Genomic DNA, 14,168 nt, shown 5'->3' with positions numbered 1-14,168 from the left:
CCTCCATCTATGTACATTTAATCTAAAAGCATTCTGAAATACAATGACGTATTTATTTCCTCATTTCATTAAATTGGTGATTCTCCATATTAAATTGCAAAGCTAAGTAACCATTAGTTAAATCTTTGTAATTTGTAAGAAATTTAGCATGTATGAATAAATTATTGAAGTAAATACAAGTAGTCACCCCTTTCTTTCACCTAACTAGAAAAATTCAGGAATAAAATATATACTTACATACATATGTATATAAATGTATTTTATATATATGTACAAATATATTTATAATAACAAACATAGGAGGTTAGGAACAGGGGCCTGAGACCAAGATAGGTAAAAAGGTGTTAACTCTCTGGGGAAATATAGATATTGCAATACTTCAGAATCATAGAAATACAAATATTTAATGCCATTGATACATATTTTGAAATACTTAGAGGTTTTTTAAGTCATTATATATTCCTACTGTTAATACTGACAACCAATACAACTTCACAATTTCTATCTTTTGCCAATTTCTGTATTAGACTGCTTGTTCCTTTTATATATTTTATGTATTAACCTTTTGATATTGTATTATAGTCACAAGACAGTAGTAAAGAGAAATCCTTTTTTAAAAGATTTTATTTATTCATTAGAGACACAGAGAAAGGCAGAGACATAGGCAGAAGGAGAAGCAGGCTCCCTGTGGGGAGCCTGATGTGGGACGTGAGATCTCGACCTGAGCCAAAGACAGATCCTCAACCACTGAGCCACCTAGGTGCCCCAAGAAATCCTTTTTTTGGGAAGAACTTGGAGCAGTACATCCTGGGCCTCCTATATGTAGAACTAGAGATTGTCTAAGATTTAAATATACATTGATTTGGGGTTAGAAGCTAATAGATTTGGCCAGGTGGTCAGGAACTTGGGAAAACAGAGATTGAAAAAAATGACAAGAATCTTGGGGACATGTATGTCTATGACTCCCTAGAATAGGATGTGAGTGCATAAAGATGTAATTTATTCTTAAAATGTACACAAGAAGGTATTTATTAAAGGGTAATCTCTCAACTACATGCCCTGTCCTATGAATGTCAGTTAGCCTTACTCCTCTGCTACACTGGGGCTTATTTCATGGACCTAGAGTACCAAGAAGCCATGGTAGCAATGATGAAACATCTGAAGAGACTTAATAATACAGAGTTTTCCTCACTAAGAATTCTGGATTCTGACACTGCTGAGTGCTTAACTTGTCAAGAGCATAGGACAAAACTGAGCTTTTCAATATAACATCATTTTCCAGAAGGAACAGGAAACCACCCAGTGGTAAATGGGTTACACTAAACTTTCTACCACAGACAGGGCAGTGATTTGCCCTCAGTGGATTAGATATATATTTGAGGTACAAATTCACTTTTCCTGCCTATAGAATTTCTTCCAGTATCATTATCTATTAATTTGAAGAATATCTTTTCCACTTCTATAGTATTGTATACAACATCATCTCCAACAAGAGACATGTTTTGTGGAAAATGATGTTTAATAATGGGTTTTACCTATGAAAATTATTGGTATCAGTAGAAGCTCCACTACTCAGAAGCAGTAACTTTTATGAAAGTGTAAAATGGCTGGGTGAATTCTGAAACACTGCAGTGCTGATATACAGAATACAATGTATGACTTAGACCAGATGCCAATATACAGCCCTATTTACTCCATAGCCTAACCTTATATCCCTAACAACTAATAACTCACTTAAATAATTTTCACATTATTTCCCAATGACCTTCGTTAAGTGGATTACAGAGGTCCTTGTGCCCAGTGGAAGAAATGTCCTACTAAAGAAATAGTCACGCATCCAATAAACTACTAGCTGTGATTGCCCTCTTGATATTTGGGACCCCTATGCCACTAAATCAATAGACAGACAAAGAGATTACTGATTGGTCACAGGATTGATACCAATAATCAACAGGGAATTGAGTTTGTCTTAATTAGTGAAGGCAAAAAAACCTATATTCAGAACCCAAGGGATTCACTGAGTCACTGCATAACACTCCCTTGCACAAAAGTCATGATAATGGAAAAATGCAGCAACCTAATAAAAAAATATCAAGTTATCAATTATTAGAAGATAATAATTGGGCTACCTCTAGATATATCCTATTTAGGAGATGGTGGCAAAGATGAGAATATGGAAGTGTGATGTGCAAAAACAGCTATGGTAACTAACTGCCTTCATAACTAGTTATAGAAGTGGCAACTGTAGCAGCAAAGTTTATGTTCATTAATTGTTTTTATCACACTACTCCCCTTCTTCTCTTCTGCCACTTTATATGAAGAATACTGGTGGTGAACAATGCTTTAGGTTACATATGGGAGTGAGACCATATTGATACTATTCTGTAATTATGTGGATTCTATTTTTTCTTTCTCTAAGATTTTATTTAAATTCCACTTAGTTAATATGCAATGTAATATTACTTTCAGGTATAGAATTCAGTGATTCATTATTTACAAAAAAACACCCAGTGCTCATCACAATAAGTGCCCTCCTTAATACCCATCACTCATTTAACCCATCTTCCTGCTCACTTCTCTTCCATTTGTTATCTATACTTAAGAGTCTGTTTCCTGGTTTGGCTCTCTCTTTTTCCCCTCTTTCATTTGTTTCTTAAATTCCAGATGACTGAAATCAAATGGATTTTAATAGACCCTAATGTTCCTTAAGTTAAATACATAAATTCATCACATGGATGAAGAATAAAATGAAGATTTTGAGGGGGAAAAGATGGGCAATTTTCTCTAGTTATCTATAAGTCCTCAAAAGCCAACACACATGGAATTCATCAATTAGTCCCTTGCACTTTGGTTTCCAGTTGAGTTCAGCCAATAAAATCATTGGCTGACAATACAGTTCAGATCATAGTGATAATCGCTATTTATAGAAAGAGATCAGAGAAAGAAAGGACAATGAGTCCAAGGGGGATATTAAAATGGTAAATCAGTTAGGTCGAACCATAAGAACTTGCCATTGTTGCAGGTAAGAAATGGTCAAATATTGGCAATTGCATATAGTTGTTCTAAAATAAAGGGAAATAGTAAAACTACTGCCAAAAATTCTAAATAGTGATTGCCACAAGAGGATATGGAATTATGAAAGATATACTGAAGATTTTATGTGAAGCAGTACTCTATTTCTTGATCTCCATAGAGGTTGCCCTAGTTTTTAAAAATGTAATTGTTAAAATTTATACACAAGTCTTATGAAATACCCTGTGTTATATTTCACAACAAAAGCAATTTAGAAATGAGTTAAAGATATTTTCAGTATTAGTTGCTCTAGAATATTTTGTTCTGGCATCTCTTTCAATGCTTCCTTCAACTTCTGAACTACAAGAGATATTTGTAATTCACTTAAAAAACTATACATTTAAAAACCTATATATTGAAACTACACAGCAGCATTTCCTCTCAGTATTATAATGTGATGAGCACATGGCCACAGTACAGTAACAATGAATTATTATAGACTATATGGTTAAAGTACAGACATATAGACAGTACTTTTTCTGAGTATATGTGTGAAAATCTTGTTTCATAAATAAACCTAGTTAATAAACACATTTGAACTTACTATTCAATTTTATTATGGTATATATATTTTAGGGAAAAGTTTAAATTCTTTAAAAAATAGTTGAAAAAATAGCAAGAGGAAAAAATTATCAATCCAAAAGAATGCAAGAAAGAAATCTACAAAATATGGGGTAAATTGAAATTTAAAAAAGGAAACTTTCAATTTCTGCTTTGGGATAAGGAGACTGGAAATTGTTACTCCATTTATAAAGTAAAAATCTAAAAAAATGGAAAAATCAGTGCTTTTTAGGTCCTTCATAGAAGTAAAGTCACAGGTAACCTGCTGTCTCCAAAACTGGAGAGACAGAGAGGCACATACGGAGAATCAGAGCTTAACAGAAGGAAATTTTATGAGTAGAAACTTCTGTGGGACCTAGTACTGGGGCAAGAAAATTGAACTGCATTTGATAAATTGGTGGAAGCTTAGTGTGGATAGCTATGAGAGATAAAAACAAACAAACAAACACCTCCAGGAGGGTGCCCAGTCATAGTGGATCTCCCATACTTCTGTGAGTTTTGCTTCAGGGAGCTCTACCAGGTTCTCACAATGAATACTGGAGAAAATCCACTCTGGTTTTCAAAAAAAGGATAAGAGAAGTAACCATTTTGAAATACCAGAGCACCCTGCTCTTCTTTAAAAGACCTTCCCTCAGGAAAAACTATTTTACCAGAGCCAAATCTGCTGGAGTTTTATTAGAATCTAACCACCTTGGATGATGGGAAATACCCAACTCCAATCTCTCTGGTCTTCCACCTAAGAGGATGAAAATACCCAACTCCAGGCCACTCTAGAAATTCTAGTGCCACGGAAGTGGGGGCAACTGAGGAGAACTGGTGGAGTTGATAGTACAGGGACATAGGCTCACAAATAGAATGAGATGTAATAATAAGACCATCAAACACTCTCTCTTCTTGCATGCCTTTATCATTAAAGATCTATTTACTGGGGCTCCTTTCCCCAGTATATCATGTTTAACTTACAACAAAAATTCTAAGGCACAGTAAAAGATAAAAATTATAGTTTAAAGAGACAAAAGCATCAGAATGATGCTCAGAGATGGCAGGGATATTGGAATTATCAGAATATTATTAATATACAAAGGACTCTAATAGAAAAAGTAGACAACATGCAAGAAAAGATGGGCAATGTAAGCACAGAGGTGGAAATTCTAAGAACAAATAAAAAATAAATGCTAGAAAGAAATTAATGTTAAAGTAGATAGCAGAATAAGAGGTTACAGACCTTTTCCATGCACAGAAACAATGATTTGACAATCATCCACACATAAAAATACCTTCATATGAATTCTGAAATCTAGATGAGAGATAACAGCACCTGGATAGAGCACAAAAATAAGAAAAGACACACTAAAGAGGGGAGGCCAGACAGTTTCACTTAACTCATTTCACCCTTTCCCCAAGCCTATGCAGTACTATGTCAAGAGAGATTTCCTTGTATTTAAGAGCTCTCCTGGAAGGAAAGAAAATGAAATGAGTGTCTGACTTCACTACTACCCCTGGTACCAGGCCTACTAAAGTGAGACCTGGTACCAGGTTGGCCCCTGAGGATCCAGGCTCTGGGTCCACCTCCAAAGATCCCAGTGCCAGGCCCACTTTAGCAGATTCAAGCTCTAGGTCTGCCTGCAGACCTGGACTCCAGGCTAATCCATGTGGTCCCTGGTACCAAGCTGGTCTCCATAGACACAACCTTTAGGCCTGTACTGTTGATCCAGTCTCAAAGACTACACTATTGGAAGCTGGTATCAGGCTGGTGTCCACAGACCCAGACTCTGGACCTGTTCCCATGGGCCAAGGTATCGGATTCCAGGTCCACCCCTGTGACTCAGGTGAAAAGTCAAGTGCAGTGGACCCTGGTGCCAAACCAGCCTCTAGGGACTGTTTGCAGATCTACCCCACTACCAAGACAGTCACAGCAGACCCACATGCCATACTACCTCCAATGGATCCAGGCTCCAGAACTTCCTCTGCAGACCCAAACACTAGACAGATTCATAGACCCAGGCTCCAGTGGGCCTGGTGCCAATTTGACTCCTGAAGATGCATGCTGCACTACAGTCCCACTTTTTCATACCAACAACTTCATGCTAACCCCACAGACACCAGCTTTAGATATGACCTATAGACTCTGGTGCCAGGTCAGCCTTTGTAAATCCAGACTTCAGGCCCACCCTGAGGATCTGGGTTGTAGGATGGTCTCCATGTAACCAGATTCCAGGCTAGTATGTGTAGACCTATGTTCCAGGTCCATCGCTATAGACCCCAGATTCTATGCTAGCTATCATGGAACTAGGTTCCAGGCCTGCCCCAATACAATTCAGAGCCAGGCTAGCTAGCCCCCATGGACCCAGGATCCAGATCCCTCTCTCATAGACTCAGAATCCAGCTTTGCTTCTGAGGATCCAGCTGACAGGCCCAAATCAATGGACCCCAGCAACGGGCTGGCCTTTTTATTATGACTAATATGCTAAGAGCTCTCACGGAAAAAATAGACAACATGTGAGAACAGATGGGTAATATAAACAGATATCTGGAACGTCTAAAAAAAATCAAAATGTTAGAAATCAAAAACACTACAGCAGAAATTAAGGATACCTTTGATGTGCTCATCAGTATATTGGACATAGTCAAGGAAAAAAAATCAGTAGTGAGGATATGCCATTAAATACTTTCCAAATTGAAAAGAAAAGAAAAATAAATGGGAAAAAAAGGAACAGAATATCTAAAATCTGAGACAATTATAAAAGTTATAATATACACAAGTGGGAATATCAGAGGAAACAATGGAACAAAAGAAATATTTAAAGTAATAATGGCTGAGAGTTTTCCAAATTAATGACAGCCCCAAACCACAGATCATAGAAGCTCAGAGAATACCAAAGATGAAAAATACCAAAAAACCTATATCTAATTATATTACATTCAAAGTAGAAAATCAAAGACAGAGAAAAACATCTTAAAGACTCCAGAGGAAAACAAAACAAAACACCTAACCTATAGAGAGTCAAGGATAAGAATTATACCATAATTCTCACCAAACAATGCAAGCAACAAGAAAATAGAAACATTTAAAGTGTTGAAGGAAGAACTCTACCAATCTAGAATTCTGTATCCAGAAAATTCATCCCTCAAAATTGAAAGAGACACAATAGTTTTCTCATTATAAAAACAAATAGAGGATATTTTTTTGACAGGAAATCTGAATTTCAAGAAAATATTAAAAGACATTCTTCAGAGATAAGGAATGCAATATAGATCAGAAATCCAGAATTAAAATTCACCACATTCAGGCCAAGGACAAAACACTGTCCACAGCAAGCAGGGAGAGCCTCTTCAGACACTGGCCTGAAAGATAGAAGAGCCAAACACGACAGCAGAGTATACATGGCACACACCAGAGACACTCCCTGAAGTGCCAGGCACTGGACACTATATGACCTATTCTTCATAAAGCCAATACAGTCAAAAGCAGAAGACACAACTGGTTTTTCTAACACAGAGAAGAATTCAGAGACTTAAATGCCAAGACAGAAGAATTCATATTAAATGAAAAACAAGATATGGCTATGGCTGGAGATCTAAGTGAAACAAATATAAGTTACATGCCTGATGAAGAATTTAAAGCAACAATCATGAGGACACTCACTGAGTTTGAGAAAGGAATAGAATATATTAGTGAGGCCCTTATTACAGAGATAAATATTAAAAAAGGAATCAGAGATGAAGAATACAATAAATCAAATTGGAAACAGGCTTGATGCAATGAACAACAGGTTGGAAGAAGCAGAGGAATGACTTATAGATAATAGAAGACAAAATGATTGAAAATAATGAAGGTGAACAAAAGAGAAAAGGATGAATTATGTAACACAACAATAGTCTTAAGGAATTCAGTACTCCATCAAACATAAAAACATTCATATTATACTAATCTAGAAGAAGAAGAGAAAGCAAAGAAGGTAGAAAATTTATTAGAGGAAACTATAGCTGAAAACTTCCCTCATCTGGGAAGGAAACAGACATCCAGATCCAGGAAGCATAGAGAACTTCCATCAAAATCAACAAAAGCAGGCCAATACCAAGACATTGTAATTAAATTTGCAAAACATAGTGATAAATAAAAAATCTTAAAAGTAGCAATACAAAAGAAGTCTCCAGCTTTAAAGGGAAGTCGCATAAGGCTAGCTGCAGATTTCTCAACAGAAACTTAGCAAGCCAGAGAGAGTGGCTTGAGATATTCAACATGCTGAATGGGAAAAATCTGTAGCCAAGAATACTCTATCCAGCAAGGCTATCATTCAGAATAGAAGGAGAGATAGAGTCTCCCAGACAAAAAAAACCCCAATGAACTAGGGAGGTCATTACCACTAACCTAGCCCTGTAAAATATATTAAAAGGGACCCTGAGTGGAAAGAAAAGACCAAGTGTGACAAAGACAATAAAGGAATAGAGAAAATCTCCAGAAACAATGTTACAATAAGCAATACAATGGCAATAAATACATATCTATCAATAGTTACAATGAATGTAAATGGGCAAATGCTCCAATCAAAAGACATAGGGCATCAGAATGGATTAAAAGACAAGACCCATCTATATGTTGCCTACTGATTTTAGAACTAAAGACAACCTGTATACTGAAAGGGAGGGTTTTGAGAAATATTTATCATGCAAATAGATGTCAAAAGAAAGCTGGATTAGCAATATTTATATCATACAAACTAGACTTTAAAACAATGTGTGAGGGCAGCCCAGGTGGCTCAGCGGTTTAGCACCACCTTCAGCCCAGGGCCTGATTCTGGAGACCCGGCTTCAAGTCCCATGTCAGGCTCCCTGCATAGAGCCTGCTTCTCCCTCTGCCTGTGTCTCTGCCTCTCTCTCTCTCTCTCTCTCTGTGTCTCTCATGAATAAATAAATAAAATCTTAAAAAAAATAAAACAAAGTGTGAACCAAGAGATAAAGAAGAACACTACATCATAATAAAGAGGGCAATTCAACATGAGGATCTAACAATTGTAAATATATAGGCACCCAACATGGGAGCACCCAAATGAATAAAACAATAACCTAAAAAAATTCATTGATAAACAATAATAATAGGGGACGTTAGCACACCATTTACATCAATGGACAGACCATCTAACAGAAAACCAACAGGAAAACAATGGCTTTGAATGAAACACTGGACCAGATGGATCTAACAGATATATTCAGAATATTCCACCCTAAAACAGTAGGATACTCATTCTTTTCAAGTACACATGAGACATTCTCCAGGATAGATCACATATTAGATCAACAAATACCAAATTTTAAATCATACCGTGTACTTTCTTTGACCTCAATACAATGAAATTAGAGGCCAACCACAAGAAAAAACTTAGAAAGAGCACACATACATTGAGGTTAAACAACATGCTACTACATAATGAATGAGTCAACCAAGAAATCAAAGAATAAATTAAAACAATACATGGAAAAAACTGATAATGAAAATACAACCATCTAAAATCTTTGGAATACAACAAAAAAGCAGTCCTAAGAAGGAAATATATAGCAATACAGGCCTATCTCAAGAAGTAAGAAAAATTTCAAATATGCAACTAACCTTACACCAAAGGAGGCAAGAAGAAGGACAACAAATGAAGCCTGTCATGAGCAGAAGGAAGGAAATAATATAGATTGGAGCAAAAATAAATGATATACAAATTAAAAAAATAGAAACTAAAGAGAACAGATCAATGAAACAAGGAGCAGTTCTTTGACAAAATTAATGAAATTAATAAACCTCTAGCTAGACTTACCAAAAAGAAAAGAGAAGGGACTCAAATGACATCATAAATGAGGAGAAACAACAACTGACACCACAGAAATACAAATGATTGTAAGAGAATATTATAAAAAAACATGCCAACAAGTTGGATGACCTAGAAGAAATGGATAGATTCCTAGAAACACAAAGACTACCAAAACTGAAAGGAAGAAAGAAAAAAATGTGAACATGCCTATAACCACCAAAGAATTGAATCAGTAATCAGACAACTCCCAACAAACAAAAATCCAGGTCCAGATGGCTTCACAGGAGAATTCTACCAAATATTTAAAGAGTTAATTCCTATTCTTCTCAAACTATTCCAAAAAATAGAAAATGAAGGAAAACATCCGAACCTATTCAGTGAGTTCAGCATTACCTTGATACCAAAACCAGATAAAGAATTCACTAAAAAAGAGAACTACAGGTCAATATCTCTGATGAGTATGGATGTAAAATGGGTGGGGTGGTGGGGTAATTGGGTGATGGGCATTAAGGAGGGCACTTATGTAATGAGTACTGGGTATTATATGCAAGTGATGAATCACTAAATTCTGCCCCTGAAATTAATAATATGCTATATTTTACCTACATTGAATTTAAATATTTTTTTTTAAAAAGAGTAGCTTCAAAATAAAAAATAAAAAAATTTCAATAAAATATTAGCATATCAAATCCAAGAGTAGATTAAAAGAATCATTAACCATGATCAAGTAGGATTTATTCCTGGGTTAGAAAGGTAATTCAATGTTTACAAATCAATTGATGTGATACACTACTTTAACAAAAGTAAGGATAAGAACCATATGATCCTCTCAGTAGGTTCAGAAAAAAGCATTTGACAAAATAGAACATCCATTCATGATAAAAACCCTTAACAATGTAGGGTTAGAGGGAACATACCTCAACATATGAAAAGCCATATATGAAACACCCACAAGTAATATCGTGAATGGGGGAAAACTGAGAGCTTTTCCTCTATGGTCAGGGACAAGACTGGGATGTCCATCCCACCATTATTATTTAACATAGTACTGGAAGTCCTAACCACAGCAGTCATACAACAAAAAGAAATATAAGGCATCCAAATCAGCAAGGAAGAAGTCAAACCTTCACTAATTGCAGATGACATGATATGTAGAAAATCTGAAAGACTCCATTAAAATACTGCTAGAATTGATACATGGATTCAGTAAAGTCACAGGATACAAAATAGACATACAGAAATCTGTTGTATTTCTAGACATCAATAAAAAAGAAAAAGTTAAGGAATCAATCCCATTTACAATTGTACCAAAAGCAATAAGATTCCTAGGAATAAACATAACGAAAGAGGTAAAAGACCTGTATCTGAAAACTATAAAACACTAGTAAAAGAAACTGAAGAGGACACAAAGAAATGGACAATTATTCCATGCTCATGGTTGGGAAGAACAAATATTGTTAAAATGTTTATATTACTTAAAGCAATCTACACATTTAATGCAATCTCTATCAAAATACCACCAGCATGTTTCACAGAGCTAGAAAAAACAATTTTATGGAACCACAAAAAAGCCTGAATAGACAAAGCAATTTTGAAAAAGAAAAGCACTGATTATTTACATCACAATTCCAGACTTCAAGCTACAGTCCAAAGCTGTGATCACCAAGATAGTATGGTACTGGCACAAAAATAAAAACAGATTAATGGAACAGAATAGAGAAACCAGAAATGGATCTACAACCATATAGTCAAATAATCTTTGAGAAAGTAGGAGAATATCCAACAAAAAAGTCAGTGTCTTCAACAAATGGTGCTGGGAAAACTGGACCACAACATGCAAAAGAATGAAATTGCACTGCTTTCTTGAATCATACATGAAAACAATTTCAAAATGAATAAAAGATCTAAGTGTGAGACTGAAAGCCATCAAATCCTAGGGGAGATACTAACTTCTTTGATATCAGCCATTACACTTCTTACTAGATACACCCCATGAGGCAAGGGAAACAAAAGTAAAAACATGAACTATTGGGACTTTATCAAGATAAAAAGCTTCTGCATACTGAAGGAAACAATCAACAAAACTAAAACGCAACCTGTAGAATGGGAGAAAATATTTGCAAATGACATATCTGATAAAGTGTTAGTTTTCAAAATATATAAGAACTTATAAAAACTCAACTCACCAAAAATAATCTAGTTTAAAAATGGACAGAACACATGAATAGACATTTTTCCAAAGAAGACCTCCAGATGGCTAACAGATACATGAAAAGATCATCAACATCACCCATCATCAGGGAAATACAAATCAGAACTGCAATGAGATATTACCTCACACCTGTCAGAATGGCTAAAATGACCAACACAGGAAGCAACAGGTAAGGATGCAGAGAATGGATAGGAATGCAAACTGGTGATAACTTTTATTTATTTAGTTTCCATTTTTTATTTAAATTCTAGTTGGTTAACATATAGTGTAAGATTGGTTTTAGGAGAATTCAGTGATTCATCACTTACATATAAATGGATATTAAGAAGGACACTTGCTATGATGTGCCCTGGGTGTTATATGTAAGTGATAAATCAGACTTTTTATTTTATTTATTTACTTTTTAAAGATCTTATTTATTTATTCATGAGAGACACACAGAAAGAGAAAGAGAGAGAGAGAGAGAGAGAGAGGCAGAGGGAGAAGCAAGCCCCATGCAGGGAACCCGATGTGGGACTCGATCCAGGGTCTCCGGGATCACGCCCTGGGCTGAAGGCAGGCGCTAAACCGCTGAGCCACCCAGGGATCCCTAAATCATACTTTTCAAATAGAATACCAAAAGCACAATAACTGGAGCATATGTTGGAATGACACTACTGCTGGTCAGAAGTGCCCATTGGTCATGATCTCCTGGAACCTATAATCTCCTAAAGTCAGTTGAAAGATACTTTGAGATACTATTGAGCAGTTATTGGGCCTTGGTGGATACTGAGTGCATGTCCTATGGTTATGAAATAATCTTATGACTAGAAATTACAATCTGAAGGCAGTAAGGCTTTTGCTTTTGTTTTCTCATTATGTTTGCATATTCACTTTAAGAGTGTAATATTTCTATAATATATAGGCTCAAATCTGTATTCATGAACCAAAGAAAAAGATCTTGATCGGTTTAAAAGATAGTTACCCATAATTTTTATACTTGCTATGATGTCTTTCCTTTCTGTAAATTATTGGTTTCTCTACTTCCATTTGGAGTTTTGACACTGAATCTTGACTTAGAAGTATTAGATTTTCATCTGGTAGAGCAAAATGAACTAAATAAAGAGATGCATTTTGTTCATTAACTGGAAAAACAGATCTACTGTGAAAACTACAGATTTGAATTTATAACAAGTATACAATAGCATTTTCTCTCACTTTCATTGCTATATATAAATTGTCCTAATGTTAGGTCTTACATGAAGATTATATTTTGTTGTTGTTGTTGTTTTATAGAGAGACAGAAAGAGTATGAGGTGGGGAGGGGCAAGGGGAGAAGGAGAGAGAAAATCCCAACCAGGCTCCATGCTCAATTTTGGAGCCTGTCAAGGGACTCCATCTCACAACCCTGGGATCATGATCTGAGCTGAAATCAAGAGTTGGACACAATCTACTAAGCCATTTAGGTGCCCCAATAAGGAAAGTTTTAAAGGGTATTACTGAAACTGTTTTATATTTCATAAGTATTCTGAGGCATCAAATATATTTTACAATAATCTGTACTTTTTGGCCTTGGTGGAATGGAATAGCTTAATTCATAACAATCGACCAAACAATAAAAATGCATATGTACAAGGTTATTCATTAGAGCATTATTTGTAACTGTAAAATATTTAAAACCATCAAAATGTTGAAGAATAGGATATTGGTTGAATAAACTAAGGTATATCCTATAAATTATAACCTAATATAATCTATGGCATATAATGTGATATAAACTGCTTTATGTCTTTGTGTAATAATAATAAATATTTCTATAAACTGACAAGAAGAGATTTCTAAGAGCTAATGCTTAAGTGAAAAAACTCTTTTAAAAAATGTACCTAGTATGCTAACTTTTGGGTCAGAATGAAGAAATCAGAAAAAAATAGAGAAATAGATATTAACTTTACAAAATGAAGCACAAGGGAAAAAACCATGACAAAACTATAGTGAGTTACCTACAAGAAGACAAGGGTGGGAAAGAAGACTTGGGAGTACAAGGGGAAGGACATATATATTTTGCATAATATTTACTTTTGGAAGCACATTAATGCGTTATGTATTAATGCTCTACACATTGCAAAAATAAAATTAAATCAATAAGGATAAAATGAAGCAACTAAAACTGAAAGCAAATGTAATGAAATGAACCTAATGAAGGCATAAAAATAACAACACAAATCCAAATAAGTCATCAAAATAGAGTTTGAAACATACCCTCAGTGTTGGGCAAGAAAATAGGGGGCAGACTGCAGGATTGAATAGGTTTATTTTTATAGAGGTATGTGCTGAGCAGTTCCTTAACAAGGTTGAAGTATTGTAAAATTGAGCAAATACATGAATCTGTTGATGCTTTAATATTCAAGATTGACATTGGAAGAACATATATATAAGAAATGGAGGAAAGCAAGAATGAGAGCTGAGGCACTAGAATTGAAGATGTACAAGAGTCCTCAGGACTTCTAAAACATGCAATATGGGTGACAGATGCACATATGATGTTC

The 14,168-nt window shown here is 35.3% G+C and overlaps 1 protein-coding gene across 8 annotated transcripts in view; it reads right to left on the bottom strand.

Annotated features, from left to right (window-relative positions):
• CCDC7 (coiled-coil domain containing 7) overlaps positions 1–14,168 on the bottom strand; it is a 383,481-nt gene that overhangs the window by 111,694 nt on the left and 257,619 nt on the right. Inside the window, exon 29 of one of the 8 annotated variants that reach the window (XM_077896540.1) lies at positions 12,608–12,737. The exons of the other annotated variants lie outside the window; for them this stretch is intronic. Within the exon in view, the coding sequence (XP_077752666.1) occupies positions 12,608–12,737 (130 nt within the window). The remainder of the gene's footprint in view (positions 1–12,607; positions 12,738–14,168) is intronic. 8 annotated transcript variants of the gene reach the window in all.

This window comes from Canis aureus, chromosome 5, assembly GCF_053574225.1.
Source record: "Canis aureus isolate CA01 chromosome 5, VMU_Caureus_v.1.0, whole genome shotgun sequence".
NCBI lineage: Eukaryota > Metazoa > Chordata > Mammalia > Carnivora > Canidae > Canis > Canis aureus.
The sequence above is the reverse complement of the archived record's forward strand: the minus strand, read 5'-3'. Positions and strand labels throughout refer to the sequence as shown.